At 37.1% G+C, this 19,010-nt stretch overlaps 2 protein-coding genes across 8 annotated transcripts; both read right to left on the reverse strand.

The window, feature by feature from the left end:
• Positions 1–3,046: 3,046 nt before the first annotated feature.
• Positions 3,047–4,518, reverse strand: LOC147539106 (transcription factor MYBS3-like). Its single transcript, XM_086644489.1, has 3 exons — positions 4,114–4,518; positions 3,759–3,955; positions 3,047–3,624 (listed from the first exon to the last, which is right to left on the reverse strand). The coding sequence occupies exons 1-3, from the start codon at positions 4,415–4,417 to the stop codon at positions 3,274–3,276; spliced, it is 852 nt and encodes a 283-aa protein (XP_086500615.1). The 5' UTR covers positions 4,418–4,518; the 3' UTR covers positions 3,047–3,273.
• Positions 4,519–12,543: 8,025 nt separating this feature from the next.
• LPXA (bacterial transferase hexapeptide repeat-containing protein) lies at positions 12,544–17,564 on the reverse strand. Of its 7 annotated transcripts, none has more exons than XR_015225712.1 (10): positions 17,217–17,524; positions 15,717–15,841; positions 15,432–15,540; positions 14,730–14,822; positions 14,526–14,642; positions 14,349–14,432; positions 13,890–13,994; positions 13,614–13,708; positions 13,400–13,526; positions 12,544–12,860 (listed from the first exon to the last, which is right to left on the reverse strand). XR_015225712.1 is itself a non-coding variant. In XM_086642143.1 (10 exons), exons 1-9 carry the CDS (start codon positions 17,451–17,453, stop codon positions 13,413–13,415), a joined length of 1,077 nt encoding a protein of 358 aa, XP_086498269.1. In that variant the 5' UTR covers positions 17,454–17,564; the 3' UTR covers positions 12,544–12,860; positions 13,395–13,412. The 7 variants fall into 7 exon arrangements, 4 of the variants coding, with proteins under 4 accessions (XP_086498269.1, XP_086498268.1, XP_086498270.1 ...); XR_015225710.1 differs by having other exon boundaries at positions 13,400–13,532; XR_015225711.1 differs by having other exon boundaries at positions 13,395–13,532.
• Positions 17,565–19,010: the final 1,446 nt, after the last annotated feature.

The following is a 19,010-nucleotide window of genomic DNA, read 5'->3' on the forward strand; positions in this document are numbered from 1 at the left end:
AATTTCCGGTACACAAGAAAATTCCCAGTACAAAAGTGTCAAGTACATAACCAAATGACTAGTACTGACTAGTACATAAAACAATTGCCGGTACACAAGAATATTTCCAGTACAAAACTGTCTAGTTCATAACCAAATGGCTAGTACATAAAACAATTCCTGGTACATAAGAAAATTCTCAGTACAAAAGTATTCAGTACATAAAACAATCCCCGATACACAAGAAAAGTCACTGTACACAAGAAAATTCTCAGTACAAAAGTGTCTAGTATATGCCAAATGCGGCTAGTACGTAAAACAATTCCCGATACATAAGAAAATAACTAGTATAAAAGTGTCCAGTACATAACCAAATGGCTAGTACATAACCAAATGGCTAGTACATAAAACAATTCCTGGTACACAAGAAAATTCTCAGTACAAAAGTATCTAGTACATAACCAAATGGTCAGTACATAAAAAATTCCCGGTACATAAGAAAATGTTTTTTTTTTTTTTTGAAACGGTACACTGAGAGGGAGCTCAGACTCGAAACACAAAGAGAAAGAATACAAAAACTCTAACTTCTTAAATATGATCTACCCGATCTATCATCTTCAATGATATTCATTAGTTCTGATGGAAACTCCGATAAAGAAATTTCTAGCAAAGGTAGATCAGTCTGCCAACTAGCTAGATAATCAGCCGCCCTATTCGCCTCTCTATAAGTATGTTCGATGTTAAAGTATTCAAAAGACTCCTTGAGTTGAGAAATACTTCTCCATATTCTCCAACAGTGCCATGGAGGGTGAGAATTAGTAGAGTTGAAGTACGAAACTATCGTCTTTGAGTCCGATCTCACCTGAATTCGTCGTTCATTCATCGAGCATGCTAATTTTAGCCCTGCTTCAATGCCTTGCAGCTCATGCAACGTGATCGTCCCCGGAGTTACCACTCCCGCAACTGCACCTCTAACATTACCCCGATGGTCTCTGATCAAATGTCTTTTTTTTTTTTTTTTTTTTTTTTTGCATTAATCAGCAGGCTGAAGGGAAACCCGATGGTCTCTGATCAAATGTCTAGTACACAACAAAATGCCCAGCACATAAAAAATGTCCAGTACATAACAAAATGTTTTGTGAATTTTAAGTGAAAAGTTGAAAAGAAAAATTCGAAATTGGTTAGAAATTGGTTAAAAATTTGAGAGAAATTAGGAATCGGTTAAATAAATAAATCTGGAAAGTTAGAGAGAAAAATGACAAAAATGAGAAATTTCTTAAAACTTTTACCTTTTTGGAGGTTTAATCGGATAACAAAATAATAGAGAGAGAAGGAATTTATGAGAAAAAACAAATTAATTCACGAATTTTCAGTTTTAGTAATAGTTAACTCCAAAAAGGAAATAGTTAACTCACAAATTTCTTATGGAGTGTTAAGGTTTGATCGGATAACAAAATTGATTCACAAATTTCTTATGAACTGTTAAAATTTCTTATAGAGTGTTAAGATTTGGAGGTTTGGTCGGATAAAAAAATTAATTCACGAATTTGAAAAAACAAAATAAAGTAGTTAAGATTTGAAAAAACAAAATAATGGAGAGAGATAGAGAGATAAAAGTAGTTAGAGAAAGAATTTATGAGAGATAAATAAGGGAGAGAGAAATAAGGTGAAAAGACGTGAAGTAGTTAGAAACAGAGAAAAATTAGAGAGAGAAAGTACACATGTCACGTAATAAAGGAGAGAACGTGAGAGAGAAAGAATTTTGTGGGAGGGGCATTTTTCGTAATTTCAGAAAAAGCAATATCCAAATTGGTAATTTCCCTCTCCCTTCTGACTTGGTCTGACGCGTTTGGACCTGCTTCTTATAACCCATCTGCCTTGGGCCTGGGGCTTATTGTTGGCCCAATTTTGGGCGTTTTGCCCAACCCCTCAGAAAAAAATTGATATTTAGTTGAAATGTCCTTGCAGCTAAAAAGTGATTATACTATATGACAAAACCTTTCCCTCTCAATAGTTTTTTGTGCATTAAATAGGAAGAGCCTAGAAACTAGGAATATATGGTTCATAATCCATATCAAATGGATTTAGATACTAAAACTCTTATCTTTATTCACCATTATTGTACCTTTTACCTCAATAACCTAATATAGTGGATTGCTCTTTGTGGAAATGTGGATAACTACAAAGACAAGGTAGTTGGATTGATATGTTGCCACTGGCACAGAAGGTTTTGCTATAGGTATAGTATTTCTAGTGTAAACTAAGTGTAGTAATAAATTAAGGTGTCCCCATATAAAACATATTGGTAGCTACTAGCTAGAGTAAATTTACCTTTTGCAAAATCTTATTGCATGAATCTATTTTTTTTTTTTTTTGTTGAACTAATTGCATGAATCTAGTTGGATGGAAAAAATGGAAGGTGTCAAATATAAAGAAACTTATTGTTGCTTCCCCACATGTAGACAAGCTTTGATATTTTTTTAGTCTCTTATCCTCTTTCAATTAAGCACAAACATAACTATTTTTGTCACAAGCACAAGTACACTCTCCCACTTGGTCCTAGTTACTAAGGGTTGTCTCTTTATTTTGGTGTTGGAATCTAACTTACATATATTTGTTCTCATCTGCAAATAGTTACATATTTTACTTGTGTTGTTTAATGTTTTTTTTCCTTGTAATAAAATTGAATTTTTAATCAAGTTTTTCTAATCTTAAATTCACATACATTTTTAATTGAACATAACAATTGTATTCACAAGACTTCTAATGGATTAAGTTATTGAGGAAAAGTATTATTCGTTTCAAAAATGCAAATAGAAATTAGGAAAGGGGTTTTAGGAATAAAAGCTTCCAGAATCTTTGGACATCTTTCGCCCTCTAGATGGTGGTCTAGATGTGGAATTACTCTTTAAATATCATATATTCTGCAATCGAAAAAAGTAGATAATCGATTGTTGTGCGATTTTAGGAAGTTTGGTGAAATAAAATATCTTCCGGTAAATTACTTGGGTACCCCTAGGACTCGCACATAATTACATGAGAAAGAAAAGTAAGCAAATAATCAAAATACCAAAAAGGTAACCAAACTACCAATTGTTCTATAATATTGAAACTCAAAATTAGCACTAATCTAAGTTTATATATAACAAGACAGCCTTATTTTGAGCAAAGACATCCATGGGTACAAAAAGAACTTAGTATTTGATTAAACGACCCATTTCATTACCCCCTCTTTGCCTAAAAAAAGATATATAGATTTTGCAAAATATTTCTAGAGAACACTTATTGCTTCAATTAAGAGAGACCCTGTGGATTCTTTACTTGGATCCAATAAGGCAATAACATTGGTGCAGCAAGTGTAAGGTCTAGACTTGGTGTTGCCGAAGTTCCAACATTGCCGGGCATCTTCAAAATGGATGATGATTTAGTCTCAAACTCAAATAATAAATTCACCCGAAAAGGCGATGATGAAATTATTGGAGGCAAATGAGTTTCTTGATCATTTATTTTAGTAGCTTCTTGTTCTACCAGAGACAGAGTCGATGTTCCTTGTTGAACTTCATCTTGATTAGTTTTCATATTGAAACATAAAGTGGATTTAGGTGTGTCCGAATTAAGATCATGAGACTTCTTCAAGCTTCCAACCTTAGACATAGAGTATAATAACAAACACAAAATATTCAAGTTCAAATTCAATTTGAGAGTTCATCAATTGGTCAAGGTGATGCAAATAAGAATTAGTAAATCAAGAAACTAATGGAGAATGTGTTGTTACTTACCACATCGAAAAGGCTCGACCTACGTTTTCTTGTGTTAAGGCTAGTTTGCCTAAGGAAATATTTTTGAGCATGACTTGCAACTTGGGTTGGAGTTCTTGTAGTTACGAAGTTTCTTGAAATTCCTCTCCAATCACCTTTACCAAGCTTTTCTAGACCAGCTAAAAATGTTCTATGTTCCTCTTCTGTCCATGGTACTCCTAATCAATCATCCACCAAAATTTATTAAAACTTTTGAATACCCAAACCAAAATACTAATTCAGGGGTAAATTGGAGAGACAGAGATGAAAACAGAACATGGGTTTCTACCAAAAATGAATATAACAAAAACTATAGTTAGGTAAGTACCAAAAATACCTTTCTTTCTTTCTTGAGTTCTAGCAAGGAGACCATCAGAGAGATACCCATGAGAGAGTTTATCAAAGCTAGATGATGATGGAGATGGTGATGAAGAAGAGGCTGGTGCTAATGAGGAAGATGATAAGCAATCCACACTAAAACTCTTCTTCATGAAAAGTGAAGGAGAAGAAGCAGTAGAAGATGAAGGTATATCGAGTTGAACTCCAAATAGTTTAAGTCCAATACTAACACTCCCTTTGAAATTGTTACAAGTCCTTGAATTATGACCCATGTTTCCACAATGTGAACATTTCCTCCCCATCTTCTTCAAATAGACAAAACCCCAAACTTCACCCACAATTCAAACTTCACTAGACACAAGTGTGAGATAGAGAGAGAGAGAGAGAGAGAGAGAGAGAGAGAGAGAGAGAGAGAGAGAGAGAGAGAGAGAGAGAGAGAGAGAGAGAGAGAGAGAGAGAGAGAGAGAGCCAGAGATGTTTTCACTTGTTTAAGATATATAAATATGATTTGGTCTTATACATTGTGAAGAATGTGAGATTCATTTTGATTGGATATAGTCTGTTATATTGGTTGGATATTTTCCCACTTGGTTTACTATAATAATACTCTTAGAATTAATAAGGTATATATCATCCACATACATGAGCAGGTACACATGTTTTTTTTTTTTTTGTTGAAACAAGGTAGACATGTTACTACTATGTAAGACTTTAGATGTTATGAATGAAATAAACTTATTTATTTCCTCCACTCAATTTACTAAAAGTGTAGCAGGCTTGTTAGGCATGTAAGCTCTTTTAGTGATTGTTTAGCCACATATTGGCCAGTCAAGAAGTCTATAGACTGACTCGGACCGCACGTGTCTGATTCCCATGGGTCTTACGAACAAACCTTTGATAGGGTCAATAGAGGGGTGGATCCAAAAGAGCTCAGCCACCTGAGTCCTGAAACATGAGGTCAGAACAAGTGATCTTCTAGGCACTGAGAACTCTATCACAACTTAAAGGCAAGCAAAAAGGTGGATTCGATTAAGCTTTGCTACCGGAACCCCGGACGGAAGGTTTGCAAAAGTAATGTCGAAAGAAATGACGATCATGCAGAAGGTTATATAGCACCGAATATTCGTTTTTTATGTAAGAAGATGTGATCATAATCAGAAAGATTCCATAACAATCACGTCATGTGGTCTTCATCATGTCAGAAAAGGGATCCCATAACATTTTGGAACCTAAAATGATAACATTTTGACTATTTCTCGATGCCATTTAGTTGGGTCCCTATACTAAAGACCTTTCTATATAGTTTTCTATTTTTCTTCACCCAAAAGAAAAAAAAAACAAATGCAGTTTAGATTTTTTTGGAATTGCAAGTTTTATCTATCTACCGGCGTTAACCAAGAGGGATTTGTCTCGTCCGCAAGATGCAGCGGAAGCCAAAAAGATATATATATTGCTTTCTTTTCCACTATTATTTAGTTATTTTGATCTTACTCATAAGAATATTTACTTACCTTGATCTTGATTCAATGAGTAGCATTAATTTTGTTCATCGACACAGTTATGTTAACGATCCACATGTTCATAATTGTAAGGCGTTGGTCAATAAAGATGATCTACTGTACCCGTAAGACGCGGTAAGACCTTAATATACATAAATACATGACTTGATTAATGAAAAGCGATACGGATATTCTTATTCCTATTTAGAAGGGGTTAATTCCGTTTTGGCCCCCAATTGTTGACCAACTCACCGTTTTAGCCCCCAATTGTGTCCGGCAGTTCGTTTTGGCCCCAAAAAATTCCTAAATGGCCCCAAATTTTTTCAACCTCCCAATTCTACCCCCATGGCATTTCTGTAATTATTTTTTTTTTCCTTTTCTTTGTCCACCTCATCTAACAATTGACACATCACTCTGTCCACCTCACCCTTCTTCTCCGGCGAAAGGTTGCCGGCCGGAATAAAAAATTCCGGCCGGCCACCTTTACCAAAATAATTTTTTTTTTTTTTTATTTCTCTCTCTCTTCTTCATCTCCTTCTTTCTCTCTCTTCTTCATCTCCTTCTTTCTCTCTCTTCTTCATCTCTTTCTTTCTCTCTTCTTCTTTCTTTACCTCTCTCTCTCTCTAACCCCTCTCTTTCTCTTTCTCCAACCCCTCTCTCTCTCTATCTTTAAAACTCCGGCGAAGGGGCGGAGCCCCTTCGCCGGAGAACCAGACCTTGAAGGTCTGGTTGGAAACCAGACCTTCAAGGTCTGGTGCGAAACCAGATCCGGTCTGGTTTCAAACCAGATTCCGATCTGGTTTCAAACCAGACCGGGATCTGGTTGTAGAAACCAGATCTCGGTCTGGTTTGAAACCAGACCGGATCTGGTTTCGCACCAGACCTTCAAGGTCTGGTTCTCCGGCGAAGGGGCTCCGCCCCTTCGCCGGAGTTTTAAAGATAGAGAGAGAGAGGGGTTGGAGAAAGAGAAAGAGAGGGGTTAGAGAGAGAGAGGTAAAGAAAGAAGAAGAGAGAAAGAAAGAGATGAAGAAGAGAGAGAAAGAAGGAGATGAAGAAGAGAGAGAAAGAAGGAGATGAAGAAGAGAGAGAGAAATAAAAAAAAAAAAAAATTATTTTGGTAAAGGTGGCCGGCCGGAATTTTTTATTCCGGCCGGCAACCTTTCGCCGGAGAAGAAGGGTGAGGTGGACAGAGTGATGTGTCAATTGTTAGATGAGGTGGACAAAGAAAAGGAAAAAAAAAATAATTACAGAAATGCCATGGGGGTAGAATTGGGAGGTTGAAAAAATTTGGGGCCATTTAGGAATTTTTTGGGGCCAAAACGAACTGCCGGACACAATTGGGGGCCAAAACGGTGAGTTGGTCAACAATTGGGGGCCAAAACGGAATTAACCCTATTTAGAAGCTTATAATATAAACTAATATATAGATGTTAATTCAAAAATAGTATATTTATTCCAAAATTATTTCTTGGAAGATAGATATCTTCCACCAGTACCACTTTCCAACTTTCTTGTCTTTTTAACTAGAGGAAGTATTATAGTTGGACCAGCTTGATTAGTAAGTGTTTGATTCATAGAGTTTTAGTGATATTTTAATATATCTTGATGATGACAAGTTGAGATTAATTAATTGACGTGGTGAAGATTAGATTATAGAATTATCAATTTGCTTATAATTAAGGGTTAATTCTATTTTGGCCCCCTAAAGATGACCAACTGACCAAAATGGCCCCCTAAAGATGACCAGCTTCCAATATGACCCCCTTTTTCATCTTTCCGTCATTTTCACCGTTAGGCGTTAATGAGCTGGCAATTTACTGCCACAAAAGCCCCAGCCCGTATCTACCCCAAATCTTGGCTGACGCGCGAGAATATTTAGGCTCCCTAGGTTGTCCCATCAATTCAACCCACCATTAATACACCTTCAACTCACCATAAATTATCAATTTAAATCCAACAGAAACCCCCATACTCTTGTCATTCTTCATCTCCATGAAACCTGCTATGGGTCATTCTTCACCTCCACCACTTCACCGTGTCAAATATGTGAAGACTCGGATCTAAACCACCTAAGGGAAGCTGGTCATCTTTCTCTAAATTAAGAAGTAAGAAGTGAAGAATAAGAAATTGGGGAAAGTGGATAAGAATGAAGATAAAAGAAGGGGAAATAGTGCTACTCAGAGGTACCTACCAAGAATTTGATTCAAATTTCAACTGAATTGGAATTATAAGTAGAACTGACCTGATGAGATTAATGGTGATTGACGGTGATGATGAATTGATGATAATTGTTGTTGCCGGTGAAGAATCAGCCAACACATTGCTTTGTAGGGGAAGATGCGTGAAGATCCTGGTCTGAAAATGAGAGAAGAGTTTCTTAATTGATGAGATGTGCATTTGTTTTCCAATGGATTGATGATTGGGATCATTTATTTATTAGCACCAAATTTCATAACAATATGGTAGAATTTTTACATGGCCACACCTCACTCATCGTCTCCGAGAAGTGGGGAAGAAGGTGAAATTATGGCTACAGCAGATTGGAATCAATTGGGCGATGTTTCAGGGCATCGAATTCTTCCTCCACGTTGAAAGTGATAAATTGATAATCAAGCTATAATCTTGTCCTCTAGATAAATGTTCTAAACTTGAAATAGGCCGAAATAGATAAATGAAGGAAAAAACACAAACTAGAAAATACAGTCCAAAGTAAAATCAAGAAATACTATTCGATCTGACCAATTAGAGCTAAAACAAACTCTTGATTTATGACATATTCCTTCCTTTATTAATTTGGATAACTATATCAATAACAACTCTCTACTACACTCTCCTTCTCTTTCTCTCTCCAGCTCTCTTTCTCTCTTTAAGCGAAAAGAAGATGTTTAGGTCTTATGAACTTCCAGATTGTTTTTATACAAACTCACCAATCTTAATCAACCCAACCACGCCAACCCCAAAACACTCACTTTATCTCTCTAACCTTGATGACCAAAAATTTCTTAGATTCTCCATTAAATATCTTTATGTGTTTAAAAAAGCTGTATCAATAGATGACCTAAAATATTCACTATCTAGGGTTCTTGTTCACTACTACCCATTAGCAGGTAGGTACCTCTGAGTAGCACTATTTCCCCTTCTTTTATCTTCATTCTTATCCACTTTCCCCAATTTCTTATTCTTCACTTCTTACTTCTTAATTTAGAGAAAGATGACCAGCTTCCCTTAGGTGGTTTGGATCCGAGTCTTCACATATTTGACACGGTGAAGTGGTGGAGATGAAGAACGACCCATAGCAGGTTTCATGGAGATGAAGAATGACAAGAGTATGGGGGTTTATGTTGGATTTAAATTGATAATTTATGGTGAGTTGAAGGGGTATTAATGGTGGGTTGAATTGATGGGACAACCTAGGGAGCCTAAATATTCGCGCGCGTCAGCCAAGATTTGGGGTAGATACGGGTAGGGGCTTTTGTGGCAGTAAATTGCCAACTCATTAACGCCTAACGGTGAAAATGACGGAAAGATGAAAAAGGGGGCCATATTGGAAGCTGGTCATCTTTAGGGGGCCATTTTGGTCAGTTGGTCATCTTTAAGGGGCCAAAATAGAATTAACCCTATAATTAACATTCTTCACCCAATCACACCCACTTGGCATAAGTAATCATGGAGGGAGGGGAATCTTCTTTTGAATCCCAAAAATAAACAATTTTAGAAAGACAAATTGGGGATTGTTTAGGAAGTTCGGTTCTAATTGTTTGCCACTTAGCCTTGACCTTTGATTCATCACTTCCTCAGTAGATCCTACTCCAATATTGACCAAATTTAATTATTTTGAATTGAAAATTAACCTTATAAATACTACTCATAATTAATTGTTAATGAAAATTATGAGACCCATTTGGTTGCCCTTAAAATAAACTAACAGCCAGCTTATTTTAAATGCTTATTGAATAGTTAAAGCCTTTCGTTCCGAAAACTACCCTTAAAACTAAAAGAAGAAACTAATTTTTTAAAAAGAAGGTGCCACAATTTCATAGTTTTGCATAATTAGTGTTTTAAAATTTTGATTAAGAAAATAGAAAAACAATTTTGCTTCTTTTGTCACCATCACTGAACATTCATCACCTTGACAATCACCTCAACACTGTTGTAGCAACTCCACCACATCCACAACCTCCCCACCACCTCCTCAACAATTCTATCCCACACGATCATCACCTATATCACTATAACCACACCACTATCACCCGTCCGCCGCCACCGCCACAACTCTACCATCAAAACCATCAACTCCACCATTCCACCACCATCGTTCCGACCACAACTCCACTGCCTTGTCTCAGTCACTTCATCTCTACTAATATCATTCCACCACCACCAGAACTTTACCAGCATCAACACCACAAACGCCACCTCCAATCCGCCACACCATTGTTGAGTCAAACATTGGTCAGCCTTGACCAGTCGAGAAGTCTAGAGATTGACTTAGGCGGCACGTGTTGGATTCTCGGATGACATACGAATGGACTTTTGATTGGGCCAACAGATTAAAGACCCTAAAGAACTCTGCCACTCGAACCCTGGAACGGGAGGTCGGGACAAGTCTCGTAAGCGCACCTTAAACTTCGTCACAACTTAAAGGCTAGCAAATCGGTGGATCGGAGTCAGCTCTGCTACTGAGCCCAAGACCGGGAGGTTTGCATAAATAAGCTTGTCACCTGAACTCTACTCCGACTAAGAGGAATGAAGGTTGCACGAAAGACTATAAAGCGACTTTTCTGGAAGATTCTGAGAAGCCACTTTCCGGCATCATCATTTTGGGGCTACAAAATGGGGTTGTCCCTGACTCCCTTCAACAACCCTAGACATTCGTTGCCACGAATGAAACAATCTTCAAAAATATTCAGAAGCACTCGAGTCCATCGTCACCATGTCCGTAGATGGAGATCTAGTAGAAGTAGTGTCTAAGAGAGGAAAGAGGGCAGACGTCGATGCGTTGGCTATCATTTTACCCATTAAAGAGGATTTCAGATTAGTTTGGGAGGCATAATTTTAACTCTATGAGTTGGAAATTTTTATTTGAGAATGATAAGTTGGAAATTGTGATCTTAACCATTAAAAGAGTTTCAAGATAAATTTGAGAGATAATTTCAACCAAGAGAAGTTTCGGAGATGTAATCCCAGCCATTGAAGAGATGGTATATTCTAATAACCTCATATAGAATTATGGATTAGTTGTGTTGTTTCAAGTACTTCACATATCCCATTAGCATACCCCATCTAATGAGGCTACGATGGCATACAATCATCAAGTAAAGTTAAATTTTTTTTTTGTTAAGAGAATGGTAACGTTGTCTTATTTATTCAACTAGAACGTTACAACACAGAAAAGAGAGATACGGACATGAAGAAAATAAGAATTACATTCTGTAAGAGAACAGTTTTCTTCATTCCGTGTCTTCGAAAGCTAGCATCCTTCTCCGCGATAAAAGTGGAAAAGCGAGGTACTCCAAAGACTATTGTGTAGGACCATAGCCAACGACGTTCAACCATCTCCCAACTAAAATGCCAAATAGGGGCCCCTGCGAACCATGACCGCCACTTCAAAGCTAGATATAGCTCATACCACACCCGAAGAACTAAATGGAGAAAGAAATTCATAGCTTCAAAAAAGCTACACAATTTCTTAAAGGCGGAATCAAACGATTCCATGATTACCCTCCAGTATTCTCTCGATAGAGAAGTCATGTCCCACCCCAATCCGGAAAGATCGCGATCGAACACCTGGAAACAAGGGTCGCTTACTAAGTATGAGTCGAAAGACTCAACAAAGCCAGCAAAATCATGCAGAGGAGCTGCAATGGGTGAAAGGTGAAGTAGGGAACCATAACTGATGAGAAATATGATCATAATTGAGTCCACCGTTGTATTGTTAATCAAGGTAGGAGAGGCTCGGAACCATAACAAGACCGATGATAGACCTATATAGATAGTGGTGTCCGAGACATCTGATAGTCCAAGCAGTAGATCAGAACTAAACCTTGACCATTTACCCGGGTCAAATGGCTTTCCAAACATATAAGCAACCCGGACCCGACGGAATATTCTTGGATCAAACGACTGGCCCAAATAGTGATAGAAACAAGTCCAGCTATAAAAGATGATTTTGGGCCACCTAACTATCACAAGGCCCACAAAATTTTTTAACCCAACAACTGTACTCGGTTGTGCACAGACATCACACGTGTAACCCTCTATGTTAGTAATTGCGTTGCAAGTGCCACGTGCACTATCTTCATCTACCAAGCAACTATTGGTTCCGGAGCCGGAACTGAGTTCGGCCACCATCAAGCCATGGAAGACAAAATCAAACAGGTGAAGATAATATGTTTGATCCATATTAGAGTTTGAAGTCTCCTGAGAAATCAAGAAAAAATTTAAGTGTTTAAACCCAGATCTCCCTAGGGTTACAACACTTTAAACAGGCAACCTAAATCAAAAGAAAAGAAAACAGATCTACAACTAAGGAGCTAAACAAACAAAGTAACAAATAAAACCCTAATACATGAAGCTAAGTTAAACTAAAAACAAAATAAGCAGATTTTATTAGATCTAAATGATAGAAAATGAAAAGTAAACAATAGATCTGATGTTCTTGAGATGTAAAGTCATTCAAAGGCATGACTAGCCATTGCTCCCGACATAACGAAGCTCGTTGAAGGAATCCAAGAAGAAAACGAAGATCTGGTGTTCTTGAGTTCAAAAGATGGAATAATAGGTAGAGATCTCTAACAATCTTCAAAGAAAACGAGAAAATCGACCAAGATTTGCTATGTTTTGATGGAAGAAGGCTAGATCTACTTTTAGAGAGAGAAGCTCCCGTCCAGTTGTTGTTCTTTAAAAAATTTGACTATAAAATTAGGTAATAAGTAACAAATCCCACATTCACAAATTATAAAATAATAAAATTATTTTCAATTGATTAACTCGATACAATATTTATTTTGAAGTTATTTTCTTTAGTACTATGATTGTCAAAAATGTGCGCATTGACATAATCTATCAAATAATCCCAAGCACAGTATAACCAGAACAATCAACAATATTGAAGGATGGAATAATTAGCCGAAATTATGGGGCAATAACCCAACCTTCAGTATCACTTTGGGTGTAAGTTGTCACGGATATGCTTGGTTCCTGTATCTGTTGAAGTTTTTTTCTGAGAGTTATATCCTGCACAGAACTGAAAACACAGTACTGATTTTAATTTGATCGAAATGATATATAGTGTTTATCTTTCTAAATTTCGAAAACTGAAATCTTAACTGGTTTTGTATGAAAAACCATGTAATGTGTTTTATCTGTCTAATTGAATTAGGTCTTAAGAACAAGTCTCTATCTCAGATGCATAGATTCTAAGCTATAAAATATATCTGAATTTTTTTAAAAAAAATGAACCGCGAGGCATTAAGTTCATGAGAAATTTACAAGGAAGCTTCCAAGTTTTGTATCGAAATTATGAATTTTCGGAATCCTTGTGATCTTTTGTAAGCAAAAAACTATAAGCAGTTAGTTTCAGGACCATAATGACGGAAACTATAGATTTTATACGACTTCCATTTTTTCCGTTGCTTTCTTGGTGTATCCTTTTGCACTTCTATCTCAGTAGTTGTAATATCTCATTTTAGATTTTACACATTTTTAGTCAAAATATTTTGGTCTTATCACTAACGACAGTAGTATTTTCAGAGTAATTCATAGAGGGAAGTTGGAGGACCTTACAGGAAATGGGGCTTCAAGAACTGTTCCAATGTCTGTACTTGCAAATTCCACGACGATTTTGCTCAAAAGAATCCCGAATAGATTGCACCATTGAGCATACCACATCCAAGTTCGCTAACTCCTCACTCTGCCCCTACAAAGTCCATTAGTTATTACGAAAAAAGATAAATTTTTAATCTTTGAGCAATAAAAGACATTTAATTATCTATATTACCACTTCGGTGAGGCGATCTTCGATTCCCCCTGACTTTGAATCTGTGGCCATGAATATCTTTTGATAAGCCTTCCTCATGCCTTTGATCTTGAATTCTTGCCATGAAAATATGTATCAGCAGTTTGTAACATTTAAGTGAAGCAACAGACAAGAACAATCTCCCAATAATAGATACACAATAGATATAAGAAGGATAAGCAAGATATATAGCAAAAGAAATAGGAAAGCTGTCATTCTTGCTGCCTTAATATTTGTAAGAAAATAAATAATGCTAACCTCTTCACTCGAGAATCCACAGCGTCGAAGACCCTCCAAATTTAATCCACGGAGCTCTGCTCTATCGCCAGTAACCATCATATAGTTTGGAACATCTTGTGCAACCTAAGAACAAAGAAATCTCGAGAAATATAACTTATCAAGACTGCGAAGCTCACTCTGGTCGAGTGATAACATGTATGTGTCTCCACTAGAGAGACCAGAGTTTGAAAGTCACGGTTTCCAAATAAACAAACTGGTCAAGACCCAAATGCGCTATTAAAAAATTGTAAATATTTCAGTTTATCTAACATAGATACTGTTTTTTTTACTTTTTGGTACATTTTGATGCATCAGATACTCTGTCACAAAAATTTGAGATCTGTATGTAATTCTTGTATACATCAAACCATCATGTCAGAGCCATAAAATATAACTCTTGGTTAATATATTATGGTTACAATTAACAACAATGCTTACCACGGAACCACCACCAACAAAAGAAAAGGCACCAATGTGACAAAATTGATGAACAACAATGCCGCCTGCAGTGTGAGCATAGTTCTGTGCAAAAGAATTTTGATTCAATTTATTTTCTCATGTAGTTTTCGAGTTGATCAAGTAAAGTAATTGAATACACTAAGTTAATAACCTTACTTCGACCACAACATGCCCTGCTAAAAGTGTATTATTTGCGAGAATAATGTTGTTTCCGAGTTTGCAGTCATGGGCAATATGACAAGACCCCATAATAAGATTGTTGTCACCAATAACCTAAAATTTTACAGAAATTAGAAAAAGAAAAGTCTTGCACGAAAATAATTCAATTGTTATACTTAATTCAACCTGTCATCCCCATACCGTTCTATCACTTGATTTTGAAGATCGATGAATTGAAGTATATTCTCTGATCTCATTGTTGTCACCAACATCAAGAAAACAGTCATCTCCTGACTAAAAGAAGAAAGAAATTACCAAAAAATCAAACCAGAAATAGAAACACAACAAAGTTAATGTAGAGTATTTACTATTTATTAGGATTTAGGAGACACATAATTAGCACTTAAAATCTTCCTTTTAGGTAGTACTTGTCTTGGGGTTTATTCCCCCGATGGAATAAACCCCAAAATGTAGAGTATTGACTATTTATTAGGATTTAGGAGACACATAATTAGCACTTAAAATGACACAAATTTCCACAGGGAAAATGACGATGTTTATGGTAGTACTTGTCTTGGGGTTTATTCCCCCGATGAACTTTATTTTGAATGGACTTGTAAAGGAAGCCAATCATGCAATGTTAAGAAAAAAAATGGTTTGTAGTTTATGACAAGCTTAAATGGTTTTGAGTCGAAAAGTGTGTGTGAAAAAAATGGTTTTGTAGTTTATGACAAGCTTACTTGGTTTTGAGTCCAAAAGTCTGTGTATGTGTGTGTGTGTGACAAGCTTACATGTTTTTGAGTCCAAAAGTGTGTGAGTGTGGGTGTGTGTGTGCGCGCATGTGTGTGTGTGTGTGTGTGTGCGTGTGTCTGCGTGTGTGTGTGTGTGCTTGTGCGCACTGACCTTGTATTTCATATCTTGGCACTTCACCCCAACCACAGCATGATGTCCTATAACATTATTGCATCCAATGGTTGTACGCCCGGGAATATCTTCGCCGACAATGGCACCACTGCCTGACAGAGTTTTCGCATGAGCAAATACTACTTCAAGAACAAAGAAAGAAGTGAAACGAGTACGACAATAGTAAGAGAAGCATACGTAAGGTCAATGCTAATATAAGGAAAAAGTCAATCAAATCGAAAAACATTTGCTAGAGTAACAATGTATGTTAGAAAGATTGCTCACGTCATAACAGTGCAATGTTCCCCTATCTCTGTATTTCCAAAAATATGGCTTCCAGGATATAAACGACAAGAATGACCAATTTTTGCCGAAGAGCCCACTGTACAGAAAGGACCAACAAAAACACCCTGCAAGTAAGGCCAGAATATTAAAATACGCCAAAAAAAAATCAGTCTTCCCCGCAATAGTTTAGCACCTTACATTTCTAAGCTAATAAAGGTATTAAGAGGAAACCAGACATCATTATGTATGAGTTGGATGGAGGATGATGAAAATCAGAAGGTGAAACACAACTAATCCATTTCCATCGCTGGGTAGAGTAAAAGTTTACTGCAAGTGAAGGGGCAGCATTAGACAATAACCCCGTGACTTGCACGGGCACTAACTGTGCACATCTGTACTAGACTAACATTATTTCTCTTTTGAACATGAGAAAGAGTTCATATGTTGATATACGTTAAATTTACCACAGGAAGACTTTCTAAAGAGATCCCTAGTACAAAAACACAATGTTGCTTTAAATCTCTACTATGACACTGACGTTCTACGTTCCCTCCTATTCAAAAACTCGAGAAGAAAGTGAAAAGCAGAGGCTTTAAAGTTTAAACCCGAGCCCCGAGTGAATAAATGTCTATGTGACTCTTGCACAACCTAGAAAAGCCCCAACTTAAATGTTTTGTCCGCCTTATACTCGGACTACACCTGCATGCAGCTAAACATGTAGGTGATGCAAGAGCTTATGTCTTGTGCGGAAAGCTTCCTCGGGAAAGAGTCAAATCAGCCTATATCTCGTTTAAATGGAGGATAGTAATAATTAAGAAAATTTGGATCGCGACATATATGCTGTGTGAATTTCTTGGAACAAACTTGGGTAAGGAGCACATGTAATATGTGCCGGTGTGGTCGCGGGCCCTCCTTGCTAGCTCAAGCGGTAAGATTGTCCCTCGCAATTATCTAATGACCACCACCCCTCTCACAACCAATGTGGGACTAATTCAAACAACTTAACAGTTTTCCATTCACACATAGAGAGAGCTGGAAGACTACTCTCCCCGCCACAATGGGACAGAAAACATTTCGTAAACCTGGATGGACTCTATTACCATTTGTGGGAAGGGCTTGCTCCCAAGTGATCCCCGGGATCTCTCATCCCAAAAGCTAGTTGACTAGTTCAAGAGGCGAGGCTTTATCTTACACTTATGAACTGACCACCACCCCCTCCCACAACCAATGTGGGACTAACTTCAATCAATACGCGTGCAGAAGTACGCAAACTTAAGGGGTTTCTAACTAATGATCTTAGAATCTCAACAGAATTCTTAATTACTAAAAAAAATATCGATAAGAAATGATCGCCCAAAATTAGTGAAAGAGTGAACAATTACACTATTACAGTGAGTTCATGAGCAATTTTCACACTTCAAATTCAGTACTTGAAGAAGAACATAATTCAAAAAATAAATGAACAATATTACACATTTACTCAAGAATGGATTAGGTTACCTGGCCGATCACAGCATTTGGATGAACTATGGAAGTGGGGTGGATGAAAGTAGATTTTGGTTGAGATGAAGATTCAATCTTCCTAGCGTCTGAAAAATCTTCATAATTGGAATGAGAAGATTGAGATGAAGTAGAGAGAGAGTGATTGTTACAACTAAAGGTACGGGTGGGTAGTTGAAGGATAAGCTTATGGCGTTGTAGAGATGTGAATAAGGGTTTCTTGAGGAACCAAACCATGGCGGAGGGTTTCAAAACTCAAAAGAAAGGAAGGTTGAAAAAAATACTTCGAGAATAAATTTGACTGGAGTATTCCGTGTGATCATTTTAATTGCAGATAGTCCTATTGGCGCCTCCCGACGTATTATAGACAACGGCTAAAAGCGTCCCTCTCTAAACCCTACCGCCGCTACTGAATACAACTCAAATAGGTGGACTTGGACCCAATTTTGTTAAAACGTTAGATCAAGTCCACCGATTCAACTCCTAACATTAGAGTTCATTCGGCGGACCTTGAGCCAAGTTGATAAAAATTTGCCCCTAGTCCATCAATTTCAACTCAGAACATTGGAGTTCAATTAGGTGGACCTTGAGTCAAATATAGTAACAAATTTCGGTTTGAGTCCCATCGATTCAGAGGCCAGTCTCTCACTATATGCAGTCAAAGAATCACTATCAGAACGCCCTTTAAAACTTTCATTTTGGTAGGCCACCATTATGTGGAAACAAGAAAATATTTCGAGATACAAAATATTAGGTGGAAACATTTCAGATAACAACGAGTCGAGAAAATAAACAAAAAGTTGACGAGGGAGGGTAGTGAAATTGTGACTTCATGCTTGTTGTACAAGATGTTTACCAACTAAGCTCTCTTTCTTTTTCTAATTCATTTTAGACTGTTAAATTAGATTTAATTTGGTATTTTAGGAGCCCCTAGCTCTTTGAGAAACTTGGGTGGTTTGAGGGTGTCCAGTGCGACCGCACCAGTTGCACCCCTCAAACACACCCCCACATATATGCTTCCACGTAGGTGCTCCTGTCCGATTGTGAAGTTGAAGTTGGATTGTGGTGACTTGCGTGTTAATTATGATCGTATGCTACAGTAAATAACATTTTTCTTATATAAATCCGCAAGAGCTAGGAGGTGTCCGATATTCAAGAGTGTTTCCAAATGTTCCACTTTAGTTCCATGACTATCTTCTATTGAGTGTATTGTGTATCTATCGGCTTCTTTACAAGACCTTTCCATAGCCATGAGAAGTTTGTTTCGGTTGCTCCTAAGAGCACCTTACCCATCCAAAATCAGGTTGAGTTCTAAAGATCCAATTGAGTTTGCTTCTAAAAAGAGTATTATCATGGATAATGCTCAAGCCTCCTAAATGACCTTCTTGCTTCTAAATATCATTTTCTATGCTTTTCCCACCAAAAATCCCTATGCGGCACCGTTCCATGCCTGCAAGAGTAGTTTGCTTTTCCTGTGACTTAAGTTTTGAGAAACCCTATGGGTTAGGGAAGATTGGCTTGAAATTACATATATTGGATTTACCAATGAAAATATTTGTGCCTATATATGTCATATGTATCAGACCTATTAGGTGGATGAACTTTCAGAAATCTAGATACCATCCCACGATGCTTTGAACGAGTGGTTACTGCTGAAGATAAGTAGATGCCGGATTTCTTTGATCACTCAAAACGAGAAGTGCAGAAACTTACTAGCTTAATATATTGGAAAGGCATATAGTTCATAGATGGGAGAGCTTTTTAAGTTTCGAACATTCTGAAACAACTAGCATT

The sequence above is a fragment of the Eschscholzia californica genome, unplaced genomic scaffold (assembly GCF_041429995.1).
Source record: "Eschscholzia californica isolate CP2 unplaced genomic scaffold, dmEscCali1.0.p SCAF_5, whole genome shotgun sequence".
NCBI lineage: Eukaryota > Viridiplantae > Streptophyta > Magnoliopsida > Ranunculales > Papaveraceae > Eschscholzia > Eschscholzia californica.